At 33.6% G+C, this 20,111-nt stretch overlaps 3 protein-coding genes across 4 annotated transcripts in view; 2 read left to right on the top strand and 1 right to left on the bottom strand.

Moving 5' to 3' along the window:
- The window catches only part of LOC105174234 (LOB domain-containing protein 18), a 3,894-nt gene extending 678 nt beyond the window's left edge, over positions 1–3,216 (bottom strand). Inside the window, exons 1-2 of the mRNA XM_011096267.2 lie at positions 2,642–3,216; positions 4–104 (exon numbers count right to left, since the gene is read on the bottom strand). Of these exons, the coding sequence (XP_011094569.1) occupies positions 4–104; positions 2,642–3,007 (467 nt within the window). The 5' untranslated portion in view covers positions 3,008–3,216. The remainder of the gene's footprint in view (positions 1–3; positions 105–2,641) is intronic.
- On the top strand, positions 10,933–12,847 carry LOC105171434 (LOB domain-containing protein 19). Its single transcript, XM_011092554.2, has 2 exons — positions 10,933–11,378; positions 12,377–12,847. The coding sequence occupies exons 1-2, from the start codon at positions 10,944–10,946 to the stop codon at positions 12,695–12,697; spliced, it is 756 nt and encodes a 251-aa protein (XP_011090856.2). The 5' UTR covers positions 10,933–10,943; the 3' UTR covers positions 12,698–12,847.
- LOC105171418 lies at positions 14,067–18,962 on the top strand. 2 transcript variants are annotated; one of them, XM_020695040.1, is made up of 4 exons: positions 14,067–16,428; positions 16,782–16,852; positions 18,115–18,349; positions 18,460–18,962. In XM_020695040.1, exon 1 carries the CDS (start codon positions 14,425–14,427, stop codon positions 16,372–16,374), a length of 1,950 nt encoding a protein of 649 aa, XP_020550699.1. In that variant the 5' UTR covers positions 14,067–14,424; the 3' UTR covers positions 16,375–16,428; positions 16,782–16,852; positions 18,115–18,349; positions 18,460–18,962. The 2 variants fall into 2 exon arrangements, with proteins under 2 accessions (XP_020550699.1, XP_011090838.1); XM_011092536.2 differs by lacking the exon at positions 16,782–16,852.

Below are 20,111 nucleotides of genomic sequence, written 5' to 3'. Positions count from 1 at the left end.
GGCGGCTGCGGCTGGTGCTGCGGCGTTGCTGGTGGCGGAGTTGGAAGCTCCAGAGCCGCGAGGTGGGCTTGTAAGTAGGAGAGTTCTGTTTGCAGATTCACCACCTGCAAATTATGCAACAAATAACACTAAAAGTACGGGAGTTGTAATAATAATTGTGTATGGAAAAAAAGAATTAAGAAGGTCGGAATTTAGGGTTCTTTAATCAATTTGGACTAGGGTTTCATCAAGAAACGAGAAAACGTCTAATAATACTAGAAATAGTTGAATTGTAATGAATGGAACAAATGTAATATTGCTCATAAAATTATGTCCAGATATCTGAATTCAATTTTCTATTACAAATCATATTGTATTTTCTACTATTTACTTAATATATACACAACAATACATATATAAAATACAACCATTTATTTTATTTAAAAAAAATTATAAATATAGTATGTAAATATCAAACGCAATAAAAGTATAAAAAAAAAAATCAATCCAACGAAATTCGATTTTTCTAGAGGTTATCTTAAAATCAAATAAAAGAATTAATGATTTGGAAGAAATTGTCTGCAAGTTTGAAATTGGGGAGTAACTTGTCTAAAGAAGCAAATCGGGTTGATAAGGACTAGTTGTTCATAGTCTTGGCTTCTGGTGAAAGCAACTGAAGGGGGAGATTCAGACAGAATTTGCTGTAAAGATTATTTGGAATACCATGATAGATCTGATCTAATCATCGGTTATTATTATAAATAACGTTGGGATTTGACTAAGTATATTCAGGTAAGTAACGGGAACCAAAACCCAAAAATATGTCAATATTCATGATTAAAATTTAAATACTTGTTTTCGTGATTCCATTTTTTTTATTTAAAAAATATAGAATAAATCTGAATCTTTTATTATAAATTAACGTTTCATATAATATATATAGGCAAAATTACATTTTCGGTTCAGTAATTATAGGTCATTATCATATTTTATTCTATTTACACTTTTAGTAATTTTCTTTGACAAATTTAATTCTAAACATCTTACATTCGGTCTTTTTTTTTTGTCAAAACTTAATCGTATGTTCATAATTTTGGTGCTAACAACCTATAGTTCAAAAAAGAAGAAAAAAAAAATTCTATTCAAATATGAAGGGACTAAAATTGTCAACACAGAACTAATTAATTTTGATAGAAAATGACCAAATGTGAGCATTGAGAACTAAATTCGTTTAAAAAAAAAAAAGAGCTACATGTGTAAATTTAGTAAATTATAAGACCAAAAGTGCTAACAATCTATGGTTACTGGACTAAAAATATAATTTGACTATACAATATATATATATATATATATTATACTTTTAAATATATAAAATTTATATTTTTTGTATGTTTAAAAAAATAAAAAAAATAATGCAACATAATTTGTAATAAAATCTTTTTACTAATACGTATCCTTAGATATACCCATTCCTAAATACATACAGGGATATACGTACTATGAGTGTTATAACAAATACATAAAATTTTAATTAAAAAATATATAAATTTGGACATGAAAAAACAAGAAATGAAAAAGAAACTAATTAAATATGATAAGATAGAATTGGAACAATAGGACCAAAAGACCTGCAACTTTTTGAACCCATTCCAATTTCTCTCTCGCGTTGCATATAGAAATGAGCGACCAATTCCTTAATAACAGCAAAATTTTAATAATTTTTGAAAGCAGGCACAGAAGCACACACAGACACGGACACAGTCTATATATATATATATTTTGAGGAGGAAACTCCGATCAAGCACATCATCATAAGTTAATGAGTCAGAATCAGGTTTCTTGATTTCAGTAAACCATATAACTGTTCCCCCAAATTACAACACATCTCATGCTCCACCTCCACCCTTAATTCCCCATTGTCTTTTCAAATAGTACGTACTACTCTTCTTCATTTTTATTGTTCAAATTAATTAAAAAATTATTAAGTCAAAATATATTTTTTAATTATTAATAAGAGAAATATTAATTAACAGTTCGAAAATGTTCGTTTTGTCAAAACTCGCTGAGTCATGAATAGTATTTTTGTAATACTAATAAAAAAACAAGAAAATGAAAATTTGATGGAACTTAAAGCAAAAAGTATGCCAACTACTCAAAACTGAGTAAGAATTCTATCTGAAAAGAGATAAGAACAGATCCCAATTCAGTATTCTTTGGAGCTTCCGATGTTTTGTTACTTAGAATACTGACAAGAAATCTGGTTCAGATCAGGAAAACAGTTTTTTTTTTTTTTTTTAAATGTTAATAAGAACTGAAAAGGAATGTTTTCGACTTTTGGACCAGGGATTTGAGCATGCATGTTGATCAATCAGATAGGCTCAAAAACTTTGAGGAATATTTTTGAGTTGTAAGAAAGTTGAGAAACTCATGAGATGGGAAGAGGATTAATTTATAAAAGATGAAGCAAACAGAGAATTAGCTTTAGTACACCAACTCTGAAAAGACAGATCTTTAAGGATTCATGGTATGTGGACAAGAATGTCCAAATCCCACTTGTATTCAGAAAACTTTTAAGTTGTATCAATCTTCAAAATACATTGTCAGTTATCAAACAGTGTGTGTATGTGTGTGAGGTTTGAATTAATACATATATATTAATTACCTGCTGTTGAAGAGCAAATATGTGAGCCACACAGCCGTAGATGGGGTCTCTGAGGCGGGACTGAGCCTCGTAACAAATGGTGACCACCGCGTCGAGCCGCTTCTGGACCGGGATGTGGTGGAGGAGTTTCGACACATTGCTGGCTCCAAACACCTTGTGCACTGCCGCGAAATGCGCCGCACCTTGCTCCGAGTCGAAATACGGCGCGAATATGCAGCCAGCCACACACTTCCTCCTCAAGAACTTGCATGCTCCACATGGCCCCCCACCACCTCCTCCACCACCGCCACCGCCACCGCTCCCACTGCTGCTTCCTCCACCTCCGGCCGCCGTGCTGCTGCCACCCACTTTAGCAGTAGTACTCATAATCCTATATATATATATGTATATCCACAATCCGAATTCTATAACTGCTGATCAAGGGGAGTGATCATGAACAGAGAGAAAACTACATAATAATAAGGGTTTTCTTGAAAAGGGCTTGTGCTGTAGAGAGAGAGCAGTAGCGGAAAATAAAGAGAGAAGAATTATAGAGAATAAAAAGTAATTTATCTTTTTAAATATTTCTGGGCTTTAGGGTTTGGTGGTATTTGTTGTTTTTCTTGGGATTTTTTCTTTTTCTTGGGGGGGTGGGGGGGTGGGTTTTTAAACACAAAATGAAGACTTTGAAGCCACGCGATGAAGCAAACCCCATTAGTTGCTTGCGTGAAGCAAACATGCGATAAGCCACCTGCCTTAAAATTTATCTCGTGAATTTAGCCCAACAAAACCCATGTTTCGGTCTCTCCTTTTTTTATTTTCTTCTCGATCACTTTGTCTTTTCAGACACACAAATGTATATGTATATATGTATGTACATACAAATTCAGTGAGAGTAGTGGGTTAGAGACAAAAGCAGAGTTTCTAGACTGTATGATTTTGGCCTTACTGCGTGTTTTAAGCTGCGTGGAGGCCAAAAAATGCCATCTTCCATTTCACTTTCTGATGCTCATGGAAAGCCCTTGCTTTACCTCATCATTATTCCCTTTGTTTATACTAATCGAAAGTACATTATTGCCCCACAATCCCATATTTTTCTTAGAAGGGAAAAACAAATTTATTAAGACAGAATCGTAAAAACAGTTGTCATATTCATTGAAAATTCTAGCTAAAAATTGGTTTTCTCAAACTTCAACCAATTATATAATTACAATCACACTTATTATATGACTACGTACGTATTGTATTGTTCAAAATAATATATATATATATACATAGGTTTGTTAGATTTCATTAATCATTTATGCTTATACTCAATGTATGATTGATCCATGGTAGGTTTAAATTTGTCTAGTCTATTTATGTAGATTCGATTCAATGAATTGGTTAATTTGCGGCATATATATAATTATATAAGATACATGGGAGGTTAAGATAAATTAGAAAAACATACTCAAATAAGTAATTGATGTGAAATGTTTAATGAGGTCCTAATTATCATTAACAACTTTTTAGCCATTTTCAGTTTGTAAACTTGGAAATTATGCAAGTTTTACCAACTTATTAGCAAATATTGGAATTATTAATTAATGGAGATAGGAAAATATAGTGACCATTCATTAATTTGTCATTTCGTATGATTTAGATTAACCAGCTATATTTTTAATATCACTATCAAGTAAACAATAAATAAATAAAAATATTATAGCATGCATGCTAATATTCTCTTTCTCGAACTTTACTTAAGTGGAAAGTATTTGGAATACCGATTATAATAATTACATGCACATTATATATTTTAAAATGGACAAATTTCTTAATTTGTTTATTAATTGAGTGATTATTGATTAATTGCACGATAAAATTGGAATTACATATAATCACTAATAATTGTTTAGAAGTTTATATAAAATACGGCTATATATATATGTGTGTGTGTGTGTGTGATTATGTAAAAATGAAATTTCACAAATGTTTTTTTTAGCATTATATTTAATATATACATATATATAACCATGTTTAGAAATGGGAAATTAATATTTCATGCTTTTAAGAGCACCGACGAATAAATAGGATCCGTACATTGGAGAAATACTGCGATATTTAAGTAGTTATTGCTTGGTGTCTAGTTCTAACGTCCAATGAGATCCGGTCAAAGTTGCAGAATTCTCGACCAATAAATATTGTGGTGGTCTATGACGTCAAGGTTTTTGATTAAGAATAGTGGATATGTCAGAGAAAAGTCGGGATTTTGTAACTGATTAGTGTGGATATCTTTTATGTTCACGCACAGTCTGTAAAGTCAAAAAGCTGATATATTTCTTGGGTACACAGGAAAGTGCGGTAACCAGATTCACGTAATTTCTTTTGTTATGTTCGTAATCCACAGTCGACAGCAATACATTCTCCTTGTATACCGGAAAAAAGTTAGATTCATATAATATCGAGAAAAAGTTAGATACACGTAATCAGATTCGTGCGATTACCTTTGATGCTTGTAATCTCTAGCCATATTTATTGAATTAATGAATAATAATTATATGTATATATTCATTGGATAAAATTTGACAAGCCTAAATTTTATTTTGAGTTTTTAGTTGCGTGATCACGTAAGTTCTATACATATTATATACACGCATAATTACTTGGTGGTTAAGTAATTAATTTTTAAATTATAATTACATGAATGCCCTTGTAGAATCAATAGCATTGTGCTTATCAATAACAATAAAAAATAAAAATAAAAATGGGGGGTGGGGGTTGCAAAATTCAAAAATTGGATGGGAGGGTGAAATTGTACATAGGAATAAAAATAAAGAAATGGAAAAATAATGGAAGTCAAAAAGTCAAAATAGAGAGATGGAGGGCCGGCGTGGCATATATTTCTTTTGACAGTGCAAAGTGCCACGTCGAATCCAATGATGTCAGTTGTAACCGAAGGGGAACATCGCTAACCTCAGCGCGTCTGTGGGTTCCACCCACCGTTTGTTTGTAGCAGGATACTACTCTCTCTCTCTCTCTCTCTCTCTCTCTCCCTCCCTCGCCTTTCATGAAATGGACTGCATGTTTCAATTGCACATGTGGTAACACCAGAATACACTGACACGTTAAATCATGCACTTCCATCACACATGAGTATTTCTCATCCCATTTCAATTTCATTAAATTTATATTACAAAAAAGTTACAATTTTCTCGTTTGAAATATGATATAACTACGTATAAATTTTTTATATTAAAAAAATATATTTATTTTTATAATTTTACTTTCTATTAATAAATAAATTTTTACATTAATTAAAATTTTAAAATTTATCAAATTAGTTGATATTGACAAAAAAATTGATAAAAATTCATATTAACCCCGATTGATTTATTATTAATTTAATACAAGTTAAATAAATATTTTTTATAATCAAATTACCTTTATACAACTTTACAAATTAATACATGTGATGAGGTATACTTTCACCTATATAAGAGTAGTTCGGTCACCAAAAAAAATTATTTGACTTGCAATAAGACAGTAAGAACTCAATTGAGGATAAATATCTTTCTTTTCAAGTAATTTTGACTAACCGAATGACCTATTTATTGTAGTGATACAAAACTCAGGTATATTGGAATAATTTTTTAAATAAAAAAGATTACTATATAATTACACCGAATTTCAAAAAAGAGAAGCATATTATTCCTTTATACTATTATATTATTATTTAATTGATATACATAATAAAGTGATCGTAGATTACATAATTAATACATATACTATCACTATAATAAAAATAATATTAGTGATAAAATATATCAAGTGAAGATAAAATTAAAGGATAGTATTTTATATTTGACCATAATATAATTATTAGTGACAATAACTATACATAAATTTGTCCTTCACTATGAAAAAAAAAACTAGTAATAATTTTCATATTATTGCTAATATTATATATTTAGTGACAATAATTATTATTTTATCACAATCAATAGAGTTTGAGTTTTAATATTATTTATTAGTAATATGAATTAGTGATAAATTAAAAATTATAAATAAAAATATCGTCAAAGAAAATTAATAAAATATATATAGGTGATCATATAGTAACAACAAATAATTATTATCACTATATTGTGGGGGAAATAGTATTTTTGGTCCCATAACTTAGAGCCTTTTTATTTTTTATTGTATTGGTTATAGAATTTTCATTTTTGGTCTAATAACTTGGAAAAAATAGCAATTTTGATCCCATAATATTTTTTCTTTAGATGTTTAATGAAAAATGTCACATGACCCTTTAATGAATGGGACAAAAAGTGTTATTTTGAAAAATTATGAGACCAAAAGTGATAGTTCTGTAATATATGGAACCAAACGTGTAAAGGCTCTAATAACCATGTGCTAAATACATGGTATTTTCCGTTAAATATATAACGGAAACGTGTCATGGGACCAAAAATTTTAATTTTTAGAAGTTAGAGGATAAAAAATGAGAATTCTGTAACCAATGAGACCAAAAGTGAAAAACCCTAAATTACAAGACGAAAAGTATCATTTTCCCTAATATTGTGTTGCCACTAAACTAGTTGTCATTATATGTGTTATTAATTATTTATAGTAGTAATTCTAAAGCCTGTCTTCAGAATAAAAATTTAATTAATTTGGATATATATAAAATTAAATCATATATAGGTAGGTGTATATATATATATATATAGTAGAAGGGAGTAATTTGAAGTAGTAATTGTGTTCTGGTTCTGGGGTACGTTGGAAGAGTAGGAGGAAAACTCAGGCACAGTGCGTAACGGCGCCACCGCCGCGCCGTCCGGTGGCTGTCCAAAAGCGTGTGGTGTAAAGCCGAAGCAATGACAGGATGGACTGATGGACCCACATTTGACCGACACGTGTTGCCTTGTTGAACCCCCCTTTGCTCACACTCTTATTACGGTACTAGATAACAGTGTTGGAGTACTGCACCACCCCGCTCTAACACTCCAACTTCCGTTTTATTTTTATTAGCATTATGATACGTGTTTTATGTGTGTAATAAATAATGATTTATATTTTAAAATATATTATAATAAAATAAAATATATAAATCAACACATTATATTTAAAATAAATACAAAAATAAAATTAATATAAAAATATTATCGATAAAAAAATTAATGTGGGTGAAATTTTCATATTAGTATAGATAGATATTATAAATCATATAGATAAGAAAATGAATTTGAGTAGGGATGGCAGAGAATTCATAAAGATATTTTTTATAATATAAAAAATTAGTATCGCGTATAAGTAACCGTTATTTGTGAGTGAAAATAAAATTTTTTCCTCTTTTATATCGTATATGCTTATTACTAAAATTTTATATATTAAAAAATAAAATCATGATTTATAAATTTTTCTATGAACTATATTTATAGTTTGATAAATTACACATTTCAGTCCCGATATATCAGGTTCAAATCGTTTTTGGATCCCTAAATTTCAAAAACATGATTTTTATTCTTAATTTTTACGATTTTATTCGAATCATTTATGTAAAGATATTAAGAAAGAGGGGACTGAATGAACCAAAATTGTACTTTATTTTTCATATATATGTCTATATATTATGTAAAATTCGATTTTATTTAATAGGCTCTGAATTGGAAGACATGATGAACAACATAAACACAATTTATCCGAAGCCATTGATCTAGAAATGAGCAATAACTCAAACTTAATATACATACAACCCTATTTTCAGACAATTAATCTATCAAATAAACATTTGCTATGATATAAGCAACCAATCAATAAGTTAATTAGCCCTAATTTATTAATTAAGAAATTAATTTGTTGGATGATAATTTATTATAATTAGCTAGTTATATAGCAGAGACATGTGTAATTAGGTTTGTTAATTGAATTATCATGAAACCGAATATAATTCAAATGTGCATGGGACCTAAGCTTTGTGCACTCGTGTGGTCAAAACCTAGGAATTATAAAACTAATTTGACGGAATTAATGTAAAATAAAACTAAGCAATGGTCATAAATTTGCTGAGTTTTGTGAAGAAAAGCGTGTGTTTTATTTATGTCACCCCGACATACGGCAACTTTTAATTAATTTATTGCGTATCTTTAACAATAAAACTTTAAAACTCAGTATTATTACTTAAGATTTTTGAAGACTCAAAGCTGAATATTGTAGTGTGGGCTGCGGCCCATGGGCCTATTAGAAAGAAGCCCAGATGGTTCCACTTTCCCCCAGGAATAATAACAATAAACTAGCAGTCGTATAGAATTTTGACCGCTACTAAAATTACACAAATAAAATAAAATAACATATTTCAACACTCAATACATATAATTGGTAAAAATTCTGATATTACGTTATATTATTTATTTCCTATATACATAAATAGTAATGAATAATGATAGTATAAATAAATCCCCTAAATTAAGACAAAGCGATTATATATAGTTTCTTACATTATTCACAACATACTATAAATGCTTCCACAATTGAGACATAAACTTAAATTGATAAGGTAGAGAGAGTGTGATGGGGGTAGGGTTGATTGGTCCAAAAGCCTAGGATCTGAGTTGCAGAATTAGAGTGGGCAGAGCAAAAATTATGAGCAATCACTTCAACTTTCATCTCTGCCTGCCCCTACTTCTTTCACTAATTCTTTTTCTCATTTCCAACTCTAGGATTTTTTTTTTATTCAAATATATATATATATATATATTAAAAGATGTCTAGCTGCACTAGCTATCCGCTGCATTAATTTCTCTTCTATTTCCCTCCAATCATAACAAAATAAAATTAAAAATAAATTACTATCACTTCATAACTTAACAAACATTTTCTTTTTTAAACATTTTATTTTTTTATGTATTTTTACTATGAATGTTATAATAATTAATTGATGAAAAATAAAGGAATATTTTAAAAAGAAATCAGTGTTATTATTATTATAGTATGATGTGTGAGAGACACGTGTGGAACAAAGTGGTGAGTTCATGAAATGAAGCACAAATCCCTTTCAATCATTATTGGACAAAAGGGGCAACTCTCTCTCTATATATATATCATCATTGCTTAATCACACTCACATCACCTCCTTAAATCAACTCTAATCTATCACTTCAACCACACTATTGAATATTTAAACTATTAGATACTCATTTTTTGAATATTGATTATTTATCTACTGTAATATTAATTATTAGTCAATTTTTTTATATGTTATGTTTATAATTAGATATATTAGTTTTGGTTGTTAATTGAAATGGGTGATGTGATCTATTCAAAAAAGAAAGATTATATATGTACCGACATATGTTTATTTAATTATTTATTGCAAAATGGATATTGATAAATTAATATGATTAATATTGGAAAAATTCCAAAAATAAAAAAAGACAAGGGTAAGGGTGGAGGAGGTAGGGTTTAAATTTAATAGGGAGGGGAGCAGTGTAAGTGTTGGTGGGTTGAGTATATGTATGTGTGTGTGGTGAGTGAGTGATGGAAATGACAAGAGAAAAAAGCGATTTACTGAGAGTTGACAGTGATTGAATGGGATGTCTGTCCCACGTGGGAGATCGCACGTGGAATGAATTGAAAGAAAGAATTGTTGGGATGGGATGATGAACAGTGAGTGTGATTGGGGTGCAGTGTGTTTGCTTCACGCAATCTCCCCTCCCTTCCCTTCTCCCCCCTCCTATTCTTTCTCCCCCTCCTCTCCTCTCCACTCCACTACCGTTTGCCGTGGCTTTCAAGTTTAATCTTAATTTGCACCTACACCACTGTTTAATATCTCTCTCTCTCTCTCTCTCCATCATAAATCATTGCTTTATATATATCTATTTTCTAATTAAACTTTTTCATCTTTTCCTCAAAATAATAGTATTCAGAAATTATAACATAATTTTTAATGTACGTAAAAAATTTTAAAAAAATCAAACAGAATATATATATATATATAAATGAAGATTTTACGTGGTTTAATGATAGATCATAAAATTCTATAAGTTATAAGTTTATTCCGAGAATAATAATAATAATGCTTTTAATTTATTAGGATGAAATTCGTTTAGAGATAGTTCTAAGATGAGAATAACAAATGAAATTCGATAATATTTGTTATTGTATGATAATTTCTTCCTCATTTCTATGATTGGGAATGAGTTAATATTCATCCACATTATTATATATAAATTAAAATCCGATTTAATTTCACTCTGCACAGACTATATATATATATATGTGAATTAATACAGACCCACCACCAAAAAAAGCTTGGTCCATTTATTAATTACACAAAAATAATATGTGTCCGTACTTGAACTCACACAACAAACAGCAAAATAGCAACAAACAGACCCCTTTTTCTCTAAATAAAAACCATCATCTTTTCTTTTCTTTGCCCTCCACAGACCAAACACCAACAACGACACACCTTCTTCTAATTACTACAACAATGAGCAACGGCGGCGCTGCAGGGCCTTGTGGTGCCTGCAAGTTCCTTCGAAGGAAGTGCGTTAGGGGTTGCATTTTTGCACCCTACTTCGACTCCGACCAAGGCACCGCCCACTTCGCCGCCGTGCACAGGGTGTTCGGTGCTAGCAACGCCTCCAAGTTGCTGCTCAGAATTCCGCCGCACCGCCGCCTCGACGCCGTCATCACCCTCTGTTATGAGGCACTTGCTAGGGTTAGAGACCCCGTTTATGGCTGTGTTGCCCACATTTTCACTCTCCAACAACAGGTATATATATGTATATATATTATTACAACAGTTCTATCTATATATATATATACTCTTCTCTACTTATTTGCTTATGGTAATATATATTCCAAAAATTGTTTGTTGGTAAAATAGGAGTGATATAATAATGTGATTGGTTATTTTTTTTGAAATTATGCTATAATTACACAACAAATATATAATACTTGACATATATGTAATTCAGATCCGATCAAATTCGATTTGAAATAAAATATTTCTATATATTCTTATTCTCAAAATTTTGCCATCATTCATACATATACGTATAAGAACTTATAATTAGGGTATATATGTAGTGTATGCCTTGACTAATATTATTACCCTAGTTGAGTTTTCTTAATAATTACCTCATATATAGATGCTTTTGTCTGTAATTGATGAGGATGACTTGCATGTTCTAATTTCCAATCTTGTCCACTTTGATGCATTTACATAGACCATATAAAGATTTAACCGAGTTTTCTGGGTCTTATATGATGTAATATCTTTGACTTGTATGCCTTTTTCCACTAAAATATTGTTTCTTGAATCCGCTCATCTCTAGGGAATAGTTACTGAGTTGCAATAGAATAATGTACGCTGTCGTCAATTATTGAACATTTTCAAACATAAATTATCCATGTTGCTAGCTTTAATTAGGTGGGCTGGTGGGGTTTCACTATTATTATGCCTTGTGGTTTAGAAAATTTCTTATCCAACTTTGAGTTTCATTACATATTGTGATTATTTATAATGTAATAAGTAATATTATATTTGTCACACGAGGAATTGTAATCACTTGAATTCAACCAGATTGAACTGAGAGTATGTTATTGTAAGAACCTTAGAAGGTCTAGTGCTGATTTGATCCTTATATATTAGCTAGGAGGCATGAGTTTTAACCATTAGCATACCGGATAATCTTATCTCAAAGAGAAGAAAAGCCTAACTCTTGGCTTGTAAGGACGCTCATGATCGTGGTTCTTGAATGGTCGTAGGTTGTCAATCTCCAGGCCGAACTGGCGTACATCCAGGCACGTATATCAACCCTACAACGTTCGCCATTACCACCCCCTCAGCACCCATGTCTTTCCTCACCCAACATTCGGACCTCCTCAGAGCTTGCGGGCAACTCTAGTTGTCTGCAAACGGGCATCTTCGATCCCTCCCAGTCTGAGGAAACATCTCCGGAGATGGTTAGTTTTTGTAACGCAGTCGATCAAGAAGTGGAAGATATTGGCGATCTCCAGTCTCTGGCCAGGGAATATGTTTCCAGGTATTTTCCAGGGGTTAGATTCAGGCCTCCAACTTCACAGTGAAAAGCACTGGTGACTGTGTTGAGGAACTTGTAATCTGTAGTGCCGTTCTGACCTTTTGGGTTTTAAGGATTAGTACTATAAATGTTTGTATCTTGTCGTGGAAATAACGTGGTTTCTGGTGTAATCTGAATTAGAATTTTTGTCATTCTTTACAAATTTAGCAAGCCTCAACGTTGGCAGTAACAAAATATTGCCTAACAAATAATATGCAAAAAATTTAAAAATATTGAACGCAATCAGTGAATAGTTAGAGAAAATGAAGACTTGCTCCCTTGATTCTTGAAATAACTTCACTTAAAAAATATTGAATCAAAAATAAAATCTAGAAGATAATTAACATATTTGGACGACAAACAACAACAAATTTCGCTCCGACAAGTTTCGATTTCGATAAATGTTTTTGTATGTGCAGTGCAATAATTCCGAATTTTGAGGTATAATTAAATTTCTAGAAAAAACTGGGGTGAGGTTAATAGACATTTGATTATGATGGGCCGAAGAGTGTGTTTGCTGGGCCATAAAATATGGGCTTGGGCTTTTGGGAACTAACATCCATAATGATGCTGCTATTGTAGATTGTAGCCCAATGCGTTTCATGGAATCAAGCCCGCTTTAACTCTAACATAATCCATCTCTTATTAATGAAGAAATATTATAATAATCCTCTATACTAATCTATAAAACGACTGTTATGACACCACAATACCAATTTAATTGTTCTACTAATAATATCCCTAAGTTGTTTTTCTTTTTTTCCTTTGTTGCTCTCTTTCTTTCTTTTTTTTTTTTGGAAATATAATGTATGATTTTTTTTTTCTATAATGTATCTCAAAACGTAAAATATTATTTATTATATGCATATAGAGACAGCGTGTCATAACGACTAGTATAAAAAGAAAAGTCATCTCACACTCACAAATGGCAGTTAGTGACACCACCGCATCAATTTTTTGTAAAATAAAAAATACCCTTCATATGAAATAACTAACTTATTGAACTTTTCAAAATTTACATTAATTGATAAATATTTTTTACTTTTTTTTAATTAATCTAATGTACTTGTTTATATATTTTACGCTTATTTATAATATACTTTAAAGCGTAAAAGATTATTTATTATATGCACGTAGAAATGACGTACCATAACGGCTAGTAGGAAAAAATGGAAAGTTATTGAACATTCACAAATGACGTTTGATATATATATTATTTATTTAATATTCTAGATTTATATAAAATAATCAATTATTTTTCTTTTTTCCTTTTTAATATAATATATTAAAAATATAAAAGAAGTATATTTTATAAACTGGTGGGAGGATTTAAAAAGAAGAATTAACAGCAGTGCGTGGATGTGGATCCATGGCACGAAACAAAACCAAACTGCGAGTGCGAAATTCAAACAGAGAGTTGTGTTTGTGTTGTGCATGTGCGACATGAGTCAACACCTCCAGCTCCACCCCCCTTCTCACTCACTATCGCTAACCCTTTCCGGTTTCCGCCAAAATCCCCAATTTCTAGTTTCAACCCTTTCTCCAACTTAATCAATTACTCACTTCCTTAATTCATGCGTATATGCTAATCAGAAAGAATTTAGAGAGAGAGAGAGATAGAGAGAACGCTTACACTCTCCTTCTATGTCAGAACCAATGACCACAGAACTTCCACAGATAAACTTCTACGCGGAGCTCATGCTGGTGCCGCTTCTCTGAAATTCTTTGATTCTAATGAATCCCAGCAAAATCGAGGAGGCTATACTCCACCATCTCGGCCCCCCTCCTCTGCACCATCAACAGTTTATGGGCCCCCACCCCTCCATTGACGATGACGCCTTCTCCCTCCCCGAAATCGACCTCTTCCACCACGACGGCGACGACGACGATGACGTCAGCCACACCTCGTCGGACGCCGAAGTCCCACATCCCCCGTCCAGTGACGGGGTGCCCTCTCTAAACCCTAATTTGCCGAATCCTCCCTTCGTCGCCCATAACAAGAGGCCAATTCAGCGCCCCTCGATGCATGTTAGCCCAGAGCCCCACATTTCCGCCCAATTCTACACCTTCAATAAGGAATCCCATGCCCTAATGACTCAATGCTTAGTTGAAGGCCGGTTAGCGACGCCGGAGGAGATACGCGCCGCCACTCCCCCGCCGGTGCTCTCCAGCTGGCGGTCAGTGTGGAAGGATCGCAATGAGGATACTGCATATTTGACGGCCTGGAAGCGCATCCAGGACAAGCTTACCGTACACGCGGCGGAACCCGCTGCCACTATCACCGGTAATCAGAGTCATTTTCTTTGTTTCAAGAACAATTCCAATCAATTTGTCTCGCACGTTGATCAGTGGCAGGACATAGTCATGTCATTTCACGGTGATGCGGATTTTAAACACCTAGGATTGAAAGAAACTATAGACAAAATTAAGCAGGTGTGGACTGTAGGCACCAAATTTTATGGCACTCCTGAAAGCTATATTAGGACTTGTGTTGCTGCCTGCCCAGTGTGCTCAGACGAGTCTTCTGGGTGTGCGCCCAGGTCTAAGAGGCGTAGGTTTGAGTATACAGAGTCTTTTGAAGTGCCTGCCAAGGAAGTGCCCGTTAAGTTGCAACAGTTGGCTGCAAAGCATAAGGTCGTGTTGTGTATACGGCAGAAGTATATTAGGTACAAACCAGTTATGGCTGAGGTTAAGGATTATGCGTGCCACAGGGCTGGCGAGCCAGTCTCAAAAAAATCACGGATTTTGAAAAGAGAACCATACACGTCAAAGCGGTGTGGGTGTGGGTTTCGTATAAGGGCGATAGTTCCAATATCAAACTATAATGAGAAGGACAAGACATTTGTCTACGAGGAAGAGGGCACAGCTGTCTTTAAGCTGTACGCGTTGCACTCAGGACATGAGCCAGGGCCATTGGATGGCAATGCAAGGATTATGCACCGAATCGTTGGGCATAAGGGGGGATTTTTGATGGATCATGAGACACTCAATGGCATGGCTGAGGAAGGGGAAAATGACAATTTTGGGTTCTTGGGGAAGGATACTGGACAATTACAGCATTCAGTTCTAAAGCAGCTGCAGGAATTGAGGAATGAATTGGGGTTGCTTGAGGGTAGGGTTCAGAAAATCCCGCCCCAGCTGTTGGATTCTGTGTCACGTGAGCTCTTTGACATTGTGAATACACTAAGAAACGTAGCAGATGATGGCTCGAAATCCGTTCGATTGTTATCAGGGAAGCAGCATCTGGATGATTTGTTGGTGGTGGAACATGATTTGGCAGATTGGGGTGATGATCATCACGCTAGGATCTATGGGGATGGAAAGGATGCAGATGTTATCGAAGATGATGAGGACAGCTTTGGCAGAACTCTTGGGGAGGTTGCTTCTTGGGATCAGATGAGAATGGAGGACCAGAATGAGAAGGATCTGCTTGGTGAGACTTGTAAAGAAGAGAAGTGGTTAAAATGTGGTGGGTTTGGCGAAAAGGGCATTCTTGGCTGCAGCAATCCTAAGGCGCCCAAGTCCTTAAGGCATGATCAGGCAATTAATCTGGATGTTGGTCTGGCCAGTGTACAAATGGATGGCTTCTATCCTGAAAACCCAAGGTGGTTTGACCCTCCTTGTGGACTGGACCCTGGAGCTGGTTATAGTGATGGTGGATTCCAACATGGGGAGATTGTTTAGAAATCATTCATCTCTATGAACCGACCCACTCTAACTTAATTCTGAGTTTTTCTGGTACCGTTCATCTCTTTTGCTGTTGTACATTTGTTTACATAGAGCCCGAGCGCTCTAACAATCACTCACAGGCCTTTAGTTGTCTTCCTTCCATATAATTTTGTAAAGTTGCCCATTTTGGCACCTGCATATACTTTAAATGACTCCGTGTTGACCCACTTACGAGTTTCAAATTTAAACTTGGATTTTCTGATATGTTATGATTTTTAGCCCGTATTATTGCTCCATGTTAGCTTCATTTCATTTTCGTGTTGGTTTTGAGTATATAAATTTATTGCTGGGATATGTGTGATGTTTTGTTACTTAGCGCCTATGTGTTTTTCTTATAATTTTTCGAAATCTGTGCATTATAGGTCTGAAAATGTGTACCATCACTCATTTTTACGTTCTGAATTGATCTGCGTTGCTTTGTTTCAAATATAAGGTACAATCTCTCAGTCCCCCAAAGAAAGTAATGGTGCACAATCTTTCTCTGTAATTCTGACGGTTAACATAGAACTAAAATTACCTTATTTGTGTACTTAATGATTTCATAAAATTTTGGTTGTTGCCTGTTTTAGGTCAGTTGGACAATTTTGTTGAGCAATATTTGATGCTGATTTACTCCGGTTATTGACTTTGTAGTATTTTGTTGGAACCTTATTGTTATATTAACAACATTTGTACCAAGTAAAATGAATGGTGTGACATCTGCTCTACGAATAAAGTCTGATTCTGAAAAGTCTCAATTTCATGGAATTGAAGGGGTAGTGGGTGAGTCTTAGGACTGCATCATTTAATTAATGAAACAATTGCACAGTGTCATTTGCATGCGTGCCCAAAATCCGCTGCACCTCAACGCCTGTTATTTTAGAAATAATATTTGTGAAGAGTAATAGAAACTAGGGTTCTGCCCCTTGTGAATCGAATTTTGAGTCATAACATAATAAATGCATGACAACATCGGTATTTGGTAATGTGCTCTTAGTGTTCTCTTTCATTAAAAATATCAGGAAAATGTTCAAACTTTCACCCACAACTTTCTCTATGATTAAGCTCCGGCTAGAGAATAATAGCCGATTCTGGGACATGCTAGTTAAAAATGTAATGAGGTCTGAAATTAAACTTTGGTTCACTTCTGCTCTCACAAATGGTATTATGAGTTAGAAATGCCATAAATCTTGGTGGATTCTGATATAAAAATGCGAGGTGTTATTCGATTTATGTGTGAGCATATTCAAGCTTTGACATGAATCGATTAGAGGAATCTTCTGAGTTATGAGATCGAAATTTTTTTCTCTTTGATTCGGATGCATAATTACTATGCAAGGTGAAATTAATGGTTCAGAACATACGGAGTGATTGGAGTTTGGGAAGTGCATTTTCAAAATGGTTTGTTGCAGCTACTTGTCAAGCTCTGCTGAAATCATGGTTTACCAGGTCTTAACATCATTATTGGTAGCTTACAAACTGCACTAAGACTTACACAAACCCCCTTAACCAATTTCCTTATGTTTCTTTTTATAATTTAGAAGATTCATGATCACATATGCCTTATACACAAATGTGCATTGGATATATGACGTATCCTTGTATTCATTGTGTGACAATCAGGGAAAATGGAGGTTTGATACATTTGTCTATAATGAATTCATGGTTGTTTCAAGGTAATACCAGGGTAAAGCAGTCCCTGCACTTTGCTTACAGGTGATGAACAGGTCGCTTGATGTATCTTGAAAGCTTTAGAACCTAAAGACTGCTTGACACGAGTTATTTGGGAGAAAGCTACGACCTTTATTTATGAACACCAAGAAACATTTCTGAGGTCTGCATGTGGAGCTAAATGGAACTTCACGGTGGTAATCAGCTCTGGGGTCTTTGGTAAGTATTTAGATCTTAACCAATATGGACTCCTCAACCAAGTGATCTAAGTTGTTTGCAGGTCAGTGTCCAATCCAATGCAACATTTATAAAGCTGTTGCTACTACGTTTTTTGACACTATGCGTAACATTTTACTTTTTGTTTTTTTGTTGCTGCTTGGACCAATGCAGATGTTGCGAATTTTTTGCAGCGGCTGAATCAAACCTGTTCCGCTTAGTTGCTTGGACGGAACTCTCGTCCTTAGTTCTTTCCTTTCACTTCAGTGTTGAAGGACCATTGGCAGGAACATGACTGGATGTTGCCAATTTCGGGCTGTGTTCTAGCCAACAGCACCACCACAAACACTCACACAACACAAGACAGAAAAAAGAGAACCCTAAGGACAAAAGAATATCTTCATATTGCCTTCACAAGTATGCTCTGCCGTGTACAAGTTTTCTATATACTGGAAAGAAAGTATAACATATGATGGAATTTTCCCCTAAAAGTTGTTGAAGGGAGAGCAGCTTAGCTTAGGGTCGAGATCCATGGTGACTATTCCAAAGGCATATCTTATTGCATCCTCATCCCGGCAATGGCATCATCGCTTGGTAATCTGCTGGATGTTGGATCATGTGAATAATCATACATGTTTGATTTGAAAATGTTTGTTTGATCTTCATTTTCGCCATTACTTCTTCGTATCACTTCAACTTCAGGAGACAATCTTAAACTAACTACTACTCCATTTTAGGTGACTTTGAACTGAAGCTGTATTGATTGGCTTCTTTCCTTTATATGTCTGAATGTCAGCAAAGATTTTCCGGACAACACCACTGTCACTCTGGCTTCTTTGCTCCTTTCTTTTATAAAACGTGAACGTTTGAAATTAATATATCTTGATTTAGTGTGGTGGGCTGGCGTATAATCGCCCTATCCTAAATGGGCCTATTTCTCACCTACTCGACCAAAGTGGGTTTTTCATCTAAATGCCAGAATTGGTTGGATTAAAATATTAATTATGCATCATCCTCAAGAAAGTAAACTTTTATTATTTGATTATATATGGAATCCAGACCCGAAATACATACAAGGACTTTGTACCAATGATTTTTTTTTTATTTAAATTAAATTTAGTTGAAAATCTATTATACAACAAATAATGTACTTATATTTATATACTTGTTATCTAATAATTTTAGAATCGATTAAATTAGATTTAAATAAAAAAAAAACGGTATCAATCAGCTACCTTCAAAGGTCAGTAACATAAAAAAAAAAAAGAGTAATTAGATATATAAGTAAATAGCTATAACAGTTATTTTATATAGAATATGGAGTAATATCAAGAATCCATAGCAATTTCAATTTCTTAACCAGACAAAATTTCCCAATACATATAAAACCTTGCAATCAAAACAGAGTAGGGCCCCTTTCTCTTTTAACTTAACTGTTGAATTACATTGTCTTGTTTTCCACTAATAACAGTTTTAAGGAGAGGGTTTAATCCATCATGTCAGATTTTCCGTCAACACTATTTTGTAATAACCTTTCACTTCCCAAAAAAGGAAACACAACTAACTAATCACTTACATTTGCTGTCCTAATCACAGTTAATTACCTTAATTACCCAAATACCACAAATTTTCAACATCAGTGGCATGATTAGTAATTAACACCACCTTTGATGGTGTTTCTGTTCCATCTCACCTATAATCAACATCTGAACAAAAGGACAGAGAGCAGGTCAGCAGAAAAAGGGAAAAAGTTTGACAAAAGAATTCTACTCTAAGTTTCTGGTCCCCTCCCCTACATTAACTTTTCTTTTTTTCCCTTTTAAAAT

The sequence above is a fragment of the Sesamum indicum genome, linkage group LG1, assembly GCF_000512975.1.
Source record: "Sesamum indicum cultivar Zhongzhi No. 13 linkage group LG1, S_indicum_v1.0, whole genome shotgun sequence".
NCBI lineage: Eukaryota > Viridiplantae > Streptophyta > Magnoliopsida > Lamiales > Pedaliaceae > Sesamum > Sesamum indicum.
The sequence above is the reverse complement of the archived record's forward strand: the minus strand, read 5'-3'. Positions and strand labels throughout refer to the sequence as shown.

Excerpts from the sequence above, each read along its gene's own strand:
- LOC105171418 (XM_011092536.2), top strand. The coding sequence starts at position 14,425 with ATGAATCCCAGCAAAATCGAGGAGGCTATACTCCACCATCTCGGCCCC.
- LOC105171434 (XM_011092554.2), top strand. The coding sequence starts at position 10,944 with ATGTGTCCGTACTTGAACTCACACAACAAACAGCAAAATAGCAACAAA. Across the intron at positions 11,379-12,376 it reads TTTTCACTCTCCAACAACAG|GTTGTCAATCTCCAGGCCGA; the intron begins GTATATATATGT and ends GAATGGTCGTAG.